The sequence below is a fragment of the Physeter macrocephalus genome, chromosome 1 (assembly GCF_002837175.3).
Source record: "Physeter macrocephalus isolate SW-GA chromosome 1, ASM283717v5, whole genome shotgun sequence".
Lineage (NCBI taxonomy): Eukaryota > Metazoa > Chordata > Mammalia > Artiodactyla > Physeteridae > Physeter > Physeter macrocephalus.
Window position 1 is genome coordinate 77,830,441 of NC_041214.2, and position 13,993 is coordinate 77,844,433.

Genomic DNA, 13,993 nt, shown 5'->3' on the forward strand with positions numbered 1-13,993 from the left:
TAGTAGCCCCTCCCCCAAGTGGATGAGTGGGTGCAACGCTGCCCAGATTCGAAGGCTCCCCACTTCCTCCCACAAACCTGCAGTGCCAGGCTCCACCCGAACTCACTATCTTCAAAACAGCTTACAGGGTTTGTTTCTGATTATAAAAGTAATACCAATTCATTTAGAAAACTAGGAAAATTCCAAAAAGCAAACAGAAAAACAGTTAATATCTAGGCATATTTACCGTTACCTGCCTGGTTTCTGAAGAATTCCAGCTGACTTCTAATCGCTCCTCCTGACCCTAAGGCAGTGAGCCTGAGTCCCGAGGTCCTGTCTTACCCCTTCATTCAGCACAGAACGGGAGTGGGACACCAAGGGTTAAAGACATTACCAATTCCCAGCGATTGAAACATAGTAAGGATGAGATGCTAAATTAAAGTTTACTGCAGGATAAAAGTGTGTGTAGTCAGCATCTGTAAGATGCTACAATGAGATGCTTTCTACAACAATCATGTAGAGAGTTAAATTAGTAGAATGCACACTTCGTTAATGAGATTAGCTGTCTGCAGAAGTCACTTTAAAAGACAAGTTATCTTTTGTGAAGGCAGAAAGAGTTAGCCTAGACTCATGATTAAACATAGAAGAAGCAACGGCCAAATCAAAGCACTGAGATACCTGCAGAAAGACACTGAGCGCGTACGCGCGTGTGTATGTGTTGGGGGGAGGTCCATGTGGAGCACAGAATGGGGAGGGAGGGAGAAGCCTGGTGGTGTCTGGGTGAGGAAGGTGTCTTCTCGGTCACGGACAGGAAGGGGGCACCCTCTGCTCTCCTCCCCACTCACTATCGGCCTCCTGGCTCAGCCTCCATGGCCCCTGAGGGTGGGAAGGGCTACAGGAGGATGCAACGCAGGAAAAGGGCCAAGAGTATGAGCTCCACGGCCAAGGTGACAGTTCAAACATGACTCCCACTTACTTACAAGCTGTGCCACTCTGAACAAAAATGTTTTCTTTCTTGAGCCCTTTTCCTGATTTGTGAAGTGAGGATGCTGAAGTCTCCTTCAGAGGGCTGCTGTGAAGAATACTCAGAGAAAGCAGGAAGGCAGCTGTTGAGCTATCATTATTAATATAAACAATGGTATTATTTCTATTACTGATAAGCAAATTTGTTTAGCACTCACCGTGAGGTTATTCAATAAAAGCCAACCCCAAAGCTGTTCTTTTCTTGGTGTGAATATAAAAATTAAGCTCCTGGACCTGCCACGCTGAGGCTTGGACCCTCAGCCTTGGTGACCTAGTGACTGCACCCCCGAGGCTCGGCAGGGCAGCGGCCTCCCGGGATCCAACTTGCAGTCAGAACTGTCTTACATGGAATGTATGAACCAAACACATAGCTTGTAGCGTTGTGTGAAATAAATACCGTTTGTGGGGGAATGTAATTTTTATTTGTATAAACCTAATGCAGCCAACAAAAAAGTTCTTATTATAAAGGGTTCTGGGAATTATCACGAGTGGTGACCGTGAGTGTACAGTATGCATAATAATAATTACCTGCACTAAGGATTTGTAAAATTTAAATGGAATAATGATGTAAACCACTTATTTCCTAGCACAAAGTAAGCACTGGATATAAATGTTTCACATTTTGCAAATGGGGGCTTTTGTTTTTGTTTCGTTAGGCTCACATTGTGTTATTATTTAAATCAGACAGAACCTGTCTAAAGTGGGATGGAGAGGGAGGATATTCCAAAATTCAAAATATCGTATTTGTGCTGGTAAAAAAGAAAAAAATCACATTTATTTTACAAGGTAGTATTTTCCTAAAGTATTATACAGAGAGGAGAGTTGAGCTGTTTGTAGGAAAACAGAATATAATTTTAGGAAATTACAGACGGATCAACATTGTGCTTAAAACTTTAAAACAGACAGGTTTTAAAAAATCACACAGTGAGTATTACAGGGTACGAACAGTCTTAAAAGCACACATGAACACGATGATATGGAAGCTCAGCATTAAAACTGCTACTGATGATTTGCTTTCAGACTTGTTCAGACTATTAAGAGAGCACTGCTTCCGCCTTAATAGAAAGAACTCAAAGCACAAACAGAAACACAGCCCTTTCCCAATACAGTCAACTCTCAATTATCCATGACAACGAAAGGGAGCAGTGACTTAAGAAATTTTCTAAAGATACATAATTCCAAACTTAGTTTTGAGAAGTGCCCCTGTACTTACGTTTGGATGTGAGAAGCACTGACATCCCTGGAATTGACAGCACTGATAAAGTGCGGAAACGCCCACTTCTTTCTCCCCACCTCAACGGGAAGAGGCACAATCGCACATGACAGAAAAGCCCAAAATACAACTGGCCTCCTTAATGTGCTCACACCTCCTCAGGAGAGGGGAGTAGGAAAGAAAACCCACGAAAACTTTGTTTTCCTCATGTAAAAATCCAAAACATGTCAACAAAATTTTGCAAACAAGATGGAATAACCAAGTGTTGACTGTATAAATATTATTTTAACTTGTGCTTTTTTTTCTTGCCTAGAAGTATTTATACCACCAAAAGTATCTGGATATTTTGACAGCTTTCTAAATTATCTGGTTGCATCCTATTGCCCAAGTAGAGAAATTTGCATAAAAGGAGTTTATGATCGCCCCAAAAGAACTTTGATGTTTCAAAGAGGCCAGGAAGTAGAGATTAAGAAATAAAACCACCATTCCCAAGATAAAATCAAATCCTAGATCAAATCCAAAAAGTACCTCAGGAAAACAACTTCATGGTTTTGTTCTGGTTTTGGTGATTTTATTTTCTGTTTCATTTTGTGCTGTATTACCTTGAACTACAGGTCTTCCCCTTCCAGGAAACCATCTGTTTTTCTTCAGGGTTTTCATCAAATTTGCATTTCAAATCTTGAAAATACCTAGATTTGATTGTAAAGCTTCAGTTGTTAATGTACCAAACAGTTATAACGACAAAAGCATTTTAACTGCTTTGTCATTTCTCAGAAAAGTCATGAACACGTGTGAAACTTGAAAATTCTAAAAGAAATCTTGGTTAGATAAGAAAGCTAAATTCCACACAGCACTTATTTTGTATGTTCTACCTAACAGCTTTTACGCCAACTTTCAAAAAGTGGGAATGGTGCCAGTTTTTGATAAAAGCCCAAGAAGGCAGTTTTTCCACCCACACAGCCCAACTCCTTGCCCCAAGTGAGCAAAGGTCCAAATGATAAAGCTTTCATATCTCTCAATGTACAAGTATTAATCAAAAACCTATTTAACGTGACTGTGTTCTGTCTATAGTACACACTGCAGTCTAAACATTTTCTAAAAGTGCCTATAAATATGCTTTTACAAATGAGCAATACGGTATCAGGATTACAGAGAAATTCTTTCATATAATACAGAACAGAACAGGCCTAGAATTTAAGTTGAAACTATGTATTTTTATATCCTTATCAGTTGTTTTTGGAATGCAAGCATTAGAGAAACAATTCTGGTTCAATCATATATGATTTTCAGATAATTATTAACAGTGCTAGGACAAAAAAAAGAATTCTTGTTTGTGCTTATTTAGAAAAGGCTATTTTGAGATCCAGGAGCATCTGATATTTCGAATCCTGTGGAACATCTCCAGTTCTATAAAATAGATAGAAGTGAATCTTAGTTTTTAATTATAAAGAGTTTGTGCAAATACTTAAAGTGATTATCAACTAGTCTTAAATCCAAAAATTCCATTAAAATCATGGCTAATCTGAATGGCAGTTCAGGAGTTTAAACAGGAACATAGGCGAAAGTCATAGATATTACCATATAAAGTGCCCAACCCTGACACAGCCAGCCTCAGAAACGTGGCCCTATGCCCATGGATTCCCATGGCTCTCGAGACCTGGTGGTTGACTCCAATTAGATTAACGGATGGAGGAGAGAACTGATAGGAATGGTGCAGAGAAAGAGGGCCTCGTGTTCCCACCCGGGGTTGCAACAAGCTCACCCAGAATCAGGTGAAGACAGGACCCTGGCGTCGCCCTGGCTGCAGCTGGCCACTCAATCCTGGGCCGTGCTGAAAGCCCAGGGCAGGGCTCATCAGCTGTCTGTCCCTAAGCCCCTCTCCGTACACCCTCCTCCGCCATCCTCTCCTGGGCCCCGCTGTACCTGGAGCTCTGCTCACCACCTTCTTGGTTTGACTTGTTGAGTCTTTACATTTCAGTAAGTGGGAACTTTATGCTGGCTGCATTCTCATCTAGCACAGAAAGTGTTAACACACACTGCTTTCAAAGGAATATGCACACTCTGCTTTCTAAACCCTATGGCTGCTTGGGGCACCTAAATCTAACAAACTCTTCTAGCCAGTCACATGAACTACACAAACAACTAGGAAAGCAGGTTCTGCCTGGAGTGATTTGTGAAAGATGCCAAGTGGAGGCTTCAGGGAAGGACACAACAGGCCTCTTCTTATTTCTTAAAATACAAACTAATGTGACAGAAGATATGTCATGAGATGATGCCATGAGAGCGCGCTCATGGATAGCGTGTAGGAAGCATTTCTCTAGCTCCAACTTTGACAGTTCTGGTTTCATGTGGGCCATATTTTAAATTTCCTGGATTCTTAACTATGCCTCACAGACGGTATATTTGGAGAAACAGCAGGTAACCGACTCACACGAGAACACCAGTTACAAATGGAGATTAGGAGCAGAATTCTGAAGAGAGCTAAATAAGAAAGAATCATTTACTATTTTATGTGTGCAGGAAAAGAGAATATTTACAACAGCCCATGAATATTACTGTTGTAAAGTGAATGAATATTACACAAAATATTTTCTCCTGACTTAGCGAACTATTTCAACTGTTTTTGCATTGGCATAAAAAATCCATGCATCATACTGAATTCTAATCCAGTTCTCACCTAAGCCATCCTAATGCTTCATACAACCAAATGAAGCAGAATTAATCAAACCTATTAGATTCATTCCTAATCCCTAAAGGACTGCTGTCTTTAGCACTTCCATGCTAACTAAAACTATGACTGACTTTTTTTCGTAAGACATCAGATGTGGCTGCCTCCTAAATATAATACCTATATAACCCCTAAAAGTTTCCCCCAGATTTGAAAAACAATTTTTAAAAGCAGGGATATGTTGGGGAACCCACCCAAGAGGCCAGTTCAAATGGTACAACATCCCCAGCTAGCCCAGGCCAAGTACATCTCTCCCTCCCCCGGGTTCCCAGGGCACTCTGGGTCCTATCACCTGCATGTGTTACCTCGCCTACTGGACTGTGGTCCCTTCCTTCCGGGAGTCAGGCCTTATTCACTCTGTATCCCTGAAGAGCGTAGGCACTCAGCTAAAGCTGGACTGAGCCTGAAACAGAAGGTGGAATCTCTTCTGAAGTGAGGTCTAGCTCAGCCCCAGATAACAGAGGGATGTGCAGACACTGGCCATAACTAGGGACTGAGCTGGCCTCCAGTAACCTCCCAGAAGTAAGCCAGGAAAGCACTGGCCCAGCCCCAGTGCAGGCAGTGGGGAGACGGGGAAAGGGACAGATGGCATCAACCAGTGCACACCTTGAGGGGTCACGTGAACCACTTTCCACACGGGACTAGCAGGATAGGGGTGCTCATCAGCACGCCGAAAGGAACGCCAAAGAGTTGTTCTGCGAAGAACTGGCTATTTATAAAATAGTGTCTCCTTCACTCTGGGTAGCTCCTCAACCTGATCCATGATGCTCTGTGATCATCACTTCATCACATCATTGCTTTCAAAGTTCCCAGGGAAATTAAGGCTGGGTCACAATTCATGACACCAGATGCTACATAGAAAGGAAGTCAAGATACAAAAGAAAACATTTATAAAAAAAAAAAGGCTTAATTATAAGACTAATTTAAAAGTAAAGCTAAATCAGCAGACCACTGAACTGGTATGGTTGTTAGAGAGGGGTAGAAAACATCAACTGCATTGGAAAAAGGATCCATAAGACAAAAGTACAAAAGCTCAGCATGGATCAGAGGACGTGGCTTCCTGCCTGGATGCTCACACGGTGGTTTCTATTGTTTCAATCACTTCCAGATCAGACTGCGAAGGGGAGAGAAGGGTGCACTCGTCTGGTTCCCAGCTGCTCTCTGGACTGTAATCTTCCTCTGAACTCAGTTCTGCTCCTTCTTCTGTGTCCTCATCACATGACTCCACATAGTGAGCCCCAACTGCATTGATCCCAGAGTCCTCAGAACTTGAGGGAGAAGAGCAGTGATCTATTTTTGGCGTATTGCTCTCTTTTGATATTAAGGCATCGTGTGCAGAGACCTCCTCAGGGCTAATTTTGTGGGAATGTGGCGCCGGCTGCTTCTGCACATAACACATCTTCCCATTAATACATTTAACCTGATAGTTGTCAATAAAGAGGTCTGAGATCATACAGTACCTTGGTGAATCAGGGGGGAGGGGAGGCTGGAAGACAGATGCGAATTTCAAAAAGTGTTCAGTGAGGGAGACTGAGATCTGAATGGTGTTTGTGGGTTCCCGAGGCTTCGCGGGAATCTCAGTGCTTGGAAGCTGTTCCACGGGGGTCATCGGTTGATACACGTATTTGCCTGTGGGGAACACAAAAAGGCAGCTGAAATCTAAGAGTATTACACACACTACATTAAGGTAGCCATAATGGTTTCTCTCTGAGGACTCAATATTTTAAAAAATATTTCAATAATATCTCAGAACAAACTAATAGAATCGTTCAAAATTGTTATAATCAATTAAAAATACAACACGGTACCATAACATCATGGTGTTTTCATCTAAGAAACTCAACACACTTTACAAATCAATTTATATTTGAGTCTCTTTAATGCCTCTGGAATAGGTGGATGGATACTATCATCCTTATTTTTCAGATGACTTGAAATGATTTACCCATCATACTAAAATAAAGAATGTCCACATTATAGTGTAAAATCATACTGTAAAATAGTATAATATACCATAAAATTATAATTCCATTTTTAACTTTAATAATTATATGCTAATACAGACATTTAAAATTTATCATCAGGATTATGATAAGACTTTCACTCTTCAGGTTTCTATGTTTTAATCAGAATACACATACACACACACACACATTTAATAGGTAATGGCCTATAGCACCGTCCTAGTCACCCTCAGCGGCCAGGGTCAGGTGCAGGGTGTGAAATGATCTCTTTCAAGACCCAAAGCTCATCAGTGGCCAAAGCAGGAGATGTTCTCCCTGACACCAATTCCACAAGCACAACCTTAGCCAAGCAGAAGCACAGGCAGATGCAGGGGGGTGACCTGCCGGATGTTTCTAGAAAACCAAGAAGCTTATTCCCAAACCTTCCCCTGCCTAAGTGTTTCTCACAGAGTTTATGTGGAAGTGAAACCTAACTGGATCTGTTCCTCCTGCATCTCTTTGCTCATTCTCTTTTTCTTCACTCAACGGTTAACAAAGCCTTCCATGTACCAAGTGCTAAGAAAACAGATAGAGATGACAACTGCCCAGTCTGTAAGCCTAAAATGATTTAAAAATAGAAATCTGGGAAAAAAAAAAAAAAAAAACTACAAGTCCCAGAGACAGAAGCCACAAATGTAGGCACCATCTTGGGTTTATTCCTAACGTAGCTGATTTATCAATCAGTCTATACAGTATCTTCTGCACATATTTATGATACTGTTTTTTAACCTCAATGCTATTGCCATTTCAGACCAGATAATCCGTTGTTGAGGGGCTGTACTATGCACTGTAGGATGTTTAGCAGCATCCTTGGCCTCTACCCACTACATGCCAGTAGAACCTCCTCCCCAGGCTGACAATCAAAACACTTCCAGATGTTGTCACATATACCTGGAGGCAAAATCACCCTCGCTGAGAACCACTGATTTATGACCTCCTCATGAGCATCTCTTTGCAGGCAAATCACCCACTGTGCTCTGCTCCCATTTGTTTTAGTTCTTAGATCGAAAATTCTAGGATAGGGATCATATTTGTAAGGAAAACTACCTTAGATTTTTTAAATAAGTTCATTAAGCCACGAACGAATAGCAATTTTAGATCAGAAATGTGAACAGCAAACTGTGCCACCGATAGTGCAACATCTGATCTATTAAGATCAATCAAGCCTGCCTGTATTTTTTACCTCTCTTTCTTGACTCCTGTACAAAAAAGTAGGCTTAGATGCCACAATTTCTTTATAACTAAATCACTCTAAAAATACACTCAGCTTCATTCTGGAGTAAGGGAATTCCCCTGGCAGTCCAGCGTTAGAATTCCGCACTCTCATTGCCAAGGGCCCAGGTTCAATCCCTGGTCTGGGAACTAAGATCCCACATGCCACGCGGTGCGGCTAAAAAAAAAAAAAAAAAATTATTCTGGAGTAAAACTGTTAAGCCTTTGGGGTCCCAGGTCTGTTTCCAAGCCTGGACATATTTCACACAAACCTTATGGTCTAACAAAAATACAAGCAAGAACTGTCATGCCTGCCTGGGAAATTGTTTAAAATATATGGGGTTGGCCAAAAAGTTCGCTCAGGTTTAAGTAAAAATAAAAGACATTTTTCATTTTCACGAAGAACTTTATTGAACAACATATTCACTAACCGATCTTTTTGGCCAACCTAATACCAGGTATCTTCAATTCTGTTATCTGTGAAGGAAGGGATTACTCCTTGTCAGGCAAAGTTCAAGTCAGGCAAGTTCTAACAGTTTGGTAGGAATTCTGCATCCAAGCAGAGGGGCAAAAAAGGCAGACTTTCAAGCCTCCCCTCTGACCTGTCAGCCCCAGGATTAGAGAAAGATGAGTCTGGGCAGGGGACAGAAAAGGGACTGGGAGAATTTAGGGGACTACTCCCTTCTGTCCACAGAGTGGTGAACAAAACATCTGGAACGGAGGTTTGGTCTTTTCTCTTCTTGGGTGGTAGACTGGTGGTTACTGAGTTCAGGAGGCTATGGATGGCAGGCGCTCATGAAATGCTTGTCGCAGATGCTGATTAAGCTCATTCTGGCCCAAGTAACCTATGGTTTAGTTACCCACTGGTCACCGCATAAGAGGTTCCTGAGACCCAGACGGATCAGGGCTTTATCTAGTCCAAAGGCGGAGAGGAACCTGCACCCTGACTTTGGGCCTTCTCTGACCAGCCTCTCCTACTCTCACCTAACCCCCCTTGCTGCACCCACCCCCTTACCCGCCTTTGTGCTTCTTCATAATTTGCTTTTTCTCTTCTTCTCAGTTGTTCTATCTCGTACTTTCCTCTCTCCTCCAAAGCACCATTTTTCTTTCTTGAACTGTGGTAAAAGTAAGAGAAATGCAGCTTGGAGAGAAAGGTATGCTGCATTCCAGATTACATTTTCTTCTACCAGTTACACCTATTAAACATGCTATTCAGAGCTAGAGTGACAGCCTGTTATCTGGTGATACTGAGATACAGATGCAAAGAGGAAGGCAGGGAAGAGAAAAGTAATAAAGATGGCCAGATGAGAAACACAGTTTAGTAAACATCTTTTAAATATCAATGATTATATAATACTATATTGTTTGATTTGCTCATAAACATATAAATTATAAAACAAACTTATATCAAGGATTTAGTTTTGTAAAGAGTCCAGAGGGGGGACTTCCCTGGGAGCACAGTGGTTAAGAATCCGCCTGCCAATGCAGGGGACACGGGTTCAAGCCCTGGTCCGGGAAGATCCCACATGCCGCAGAGCAACTAAGCCCGTGCACCACAACTACTGAGCTTGCGCTCTAGAGCCTGCGCACCACAACTACTGAGCCCACATGCCACAACTACTGAAGCCTGCGCACCTAGAGCCCGTGCTCTGCAACAAGAGAAGCCACTGCAATGAGAAGCTGGCACAGCACAACAAAGGGTAGCCCCCGCTCGTTGCAACTAGAGAAAGCCTGCACACAGCAACAAAGACCCAACGCAGCCAAAAATAAATAAATTAATTTAAAATAAATTAATTAATTAAAATGTGGTGTTTGTCTAGGTTTCCCCACTGTAAAGTTAGTATTTTTCTCTCTATAATATTAAGTATCTTGTGAAGAGATATTTTGAGAGTATGCAAATATCATGTTTCTCATCATAACGCCATCTACTAATTTTACCATGCACAGGTGGATGTGGTCTGCAACAATCACTACTGTGGTATTTGCCAAATAATGATTTTCTATTTACATCATTCCTTCTATATGTATTAATTAGAATTCTATCTAAGCAGGAGCTGCTCCTTCTCCCTCATTTATTTATGTATTCAATTATTTACTGACAGAAGCATGGACTCATAGACATTTATTTTATTCTAGGGATTGTATTCCTTTACTACCGTTATTTATTTTGTTGCTCAAATTGTCCCAGACTTAGCTCTTGGGAGCTCCTTTAAGTTACCCCTGTTGTCATTTCAACATGCCCCATATTTTTGTGACGACTTCCTCACGTTCTAGCATCATAAGAAGTTACTCGCTTATCCTGTACTTCCCCTGCCCCAGTCCAGGAATCAGCCATTTCTCCAAGGAGCCCTAGCTCCTATCTTACGAACTTACACATTCTTAGGCTTATTCTCAAAACACTCCTTTGAAGTAGAATCTTAGTTTGCTAATGACTCATTCAGCCACTCACAAAATTCACCCATGCGAAAGTGAAGACTACACCTCATTACACTACTTAACACCCATTTTTTAAAATAATATAAAAATTAAAAATAAACTTCACAAACCCATTAATTTATCTGGAATCTTTTTCAAGGGAGCTCAAACCACATTCTCAATAATGAAACTGACTAATCACAATAGGTTTTTGTGATCACTAAGTGAAAAATAAATTTCATATATTCATGTTTCTTTTCAGGAAAGCAGGTTCAACACTTCAGGTATTTCTCAACTAAAGGCCAATTAAAACCACTAAATAAGTAACTTACACTATTCTTTTAAAGTCTTGGTTCATAATTTTTCTGATCGTTCTTCCCCAATGGTGTTTAGCAACAATATGTAGTATATACTGTTTTTTTGTTTTTGTTTTTTAACATCTTTATTGGATTATAATTGCTTTACAATGGTGTGTTAGTTTCTCTAGTAGGTCTGTGCAGACCTACATACTGTTTTCACCATGCCTCAATGAGACACTAAAAAAGATTTATGTTTTCATCCTGGTGGAAAGAAGGAAGGGACAGAGGGAGAGAGGGGAGACTTAATTACTTTCTCAAGCTCATGTAATAAGGCAGAGGTCAGTTATAGAGCCCAAGCCCTGTGACATCCTATGTTCGTTCTTCAAGAGACTACTCATTACTTAATTAATAAGGTTTATCTAATGTTCTTATTAGTTTACACTGTCATTCTCTGCCATTAAGTTCAGCTAATATTCCAATCTGTAGCACAGTTGTACATATATAGTAGATACATTCCCTAGGAGGAGTTTCTTTCTTTTGGTTGTAGAGCACAAAGGGAAGGTGGGTGGGGACAAACATAGAAAATGATTTATGTGGCCCCTTAAGCTATTGTACGCACTTTGTTAAACTAGTTTTTAGGATCATTTGTGCATTTTGATTTTTACAAAAGATCCTCTGGAGGGGAATGAGCTTTTTGCTTTTACAGATAGTTTTATGACTGTTAAATGTGTGCCCCCTTGACACATGAACTACACTGCTCTCAGGGAATGCAAAGTTATTTTAAAATTAGCCTAAGCAAAATATAATTAAAAAGGTAAATCTACTGAAAAAGACTGAGTGGCCTAAGGGAAACTGCATGCACAGTTCAGTTCTTTGATTTTATATAGTGAATCACAAGTATGCTTATTTTAGCCCCAAGGGCATTCATTATATTGAAAATAATATTAAATATTCTTATTCAGCTATTTCTGCAATGTACATTATTTACTTAGTTGAGTAGCATATCACAAACTAAAAGCAAAAGAACTTAACATTTATTATAACCAATATTTTTTGTGGCCTTACCCTCTACCACTCTGCTCCACTGGCAGTAATATACCAATATTTTTGTACTTCCATCTATGAGAACAATAAAGTTCATACATTGCTCAATACATTGAAGTCCCCAATCAGAAATTTATGCAAGATCCTAATTTCTTCATTTTTCAAATCGTGTAACCTTTAGTGAGGAGGAACATATTAATGTAAAGCAAAACCCTAGTGAGACAGAGCACCAGAGTATGCTTTATTTGCTCAGCTAACAAATATTTATTGACTATTTACCATGTTTATACTACTAAATCAGATGCTGTGGGGAAAGAAAAAGTACAATGTGTAGTCATGCTTCAAGGAGCTTCCAGTCAAACTGCAGGCAGAAGATAAAAAATAAAGTAAAAATAAAACACTAGTTGAGCAAAACTGTAAGTATACAAGGGCATTCACCAAGCAGCGGAACAGGATTCCAGGCTTCACTGAAGGACTGTACCTGGCTGTTAAAAGACACACACCTGTGGAGTAGCAAGCAGAACTGCTCCAGGCCATTTCCAGAGCCAGAATGTGTCAGCAGGCATGTGGGGTTCACAGAGTCGACCAAGAGAGCAAAGGAGGATAAAGTTTGTGAGGAAGACAGAGGCTGGACGGGGCTTAGAATGCAAGGCCAAAGTGTTCGTGTTTTGCTAACAATGTGGAACCACTGCAGACTACTGAGGAGGCAAGTAATAACAATAGAAGGGGATTTCAGAGAATTTAGTCTGGTAAAGATGTGCAGAGGGACTGGAAACAGAAGAGATGGGGGTTCAGGGGAGGCTATTACAGGTTTTCAAGCATGACATTCCGATCTAACATCACCTGGCTCAGCAGAGGAAGGAACACAAGAGACATTCCCAGGAAGGTGGCAGATCCTGGGGGTTCAGGGCAAGGACTGGGGCTACGTACTGGCTGGCCGACCTTTATCAAATTAACAGTCCCATGCTTTCCATTTCCTCAGGGTAAAGTGATCAGTGCTCTTTATCTTTTAAAGCACTGATTCAATGCCTGGCACATTTTAAAATTCTATTATTGGTGTTGCTTATAGAAGACAGGAGCTGCCTGAAGGTCTCCAAGCCCCTCTAGAGGCTTCCCAGCTTTGCCTTTCTACTCACTTCCATTTCTATCTGCTCCTCTCACGTGATGGGCACAGATAAAGCTGGTCTAAAGCACAAATCAGACTTCGACAATCAAGCTACCACCCTCTCCCAGTTGGTTTTACACTCAGATCTGGAGTTAAGTCAAACTGGTAAGAGGGGGAATGGAGGAGGTGGAGGAAGTACCACGGAGCAGCCTGTGCAGGGCAGGAGCCCTCACCAACAGACCTCTACAGTCTGCACTGCTCTGGGCCACAATTTTGACACCCTGAAGTAGGGCAGCCAGTACAGTGAGGTCTGCCTTAAAAATAACATTTCTACAAGTGCCATAAACCAATGAGAGAGAGAAGCTGTTCGCCACATTTACCAAGTTAGAGTAGCCAATGTGAAGAGAGACATGATAAAGCCTCTATCCTTTTTTAAACCATGTTTATTCCTACCTGAAGCCAAGTCTTCTGGTTTGAGGGACAGATACATGTAAAAAAAAAATTTGTGTATTTTAATAAGTAACTACCACTGAAAAACTAGGGGTAAAAAGTATAAAATGCATCCCTCTTACTGTCCAATTTGGGTCACACAAACATCTATAAGTACCACAAGAAGAAAGAGAAGTATTAAGTTGTGGGGTATATACTCTATAAGGTGCAGGAGCCCAGAAAAAGTGAGGGATGGAAGGGCTAAGAAGAGACTCCCAAGAAACGAATATAAACTTAAGAAGACAGCCATAAAAAGAAATGAAACTGAGTTATTTGTAGTGAGGTGGATGGACCTGGAGTCTGTCATACAGAGTGAAGTAAGTCAGAAAGAGAAAAACAAATACTGTATGCTAACACATATATATGGAAACTAAGAAAAAAAAAAGTCATGAAGAGACTAGTGGTAGGATGGGAATAAAACACAGACCTGCTAGAGCATGGACTTGAGGATATGGGGAGGGGGAAGGGTAAGCTGTGACGAAG

The 13,993-nt window shown here is 41.0% G+C and overlaps 1 protein-coding gene across 2 annotated transcripts in view; it reads right to left on the reverse strand.

Moving 5' to 3' along the window:
- Window positions 1-1,737: 1,737 nt before the first annotated feature.
- The window catches only part of C1H3orf70 (chromosome 1 C3orf70 homolog), an 85,405-nt gene continuing 73,149 nt past the window's right edge, over window positions 1,738-13,993 (reverse strand). Inside the window, exons 2-3 of one of the 2 annotated variants that reach the window (XR_008617109.1) lie at window positions 5,893-6,572; window positions 1,738-3,622 (exon numbers count right to left, since the gene is read on the reverse strand). Coding sequence is in view for 1 of the 2 variants with exons in the window: in XM_024124408.3 (XP_023980176.1) it covers window positions 6,016-6,572 (557 nt within the window). In the remaining variant the exon portion in view is untranslated. Of the gene's footprint in view, window positions 6,573-13,993 lie in introns of both variants that reach the window. The other variant, XM_024124408.3, reaches the window with a different exon arrangement.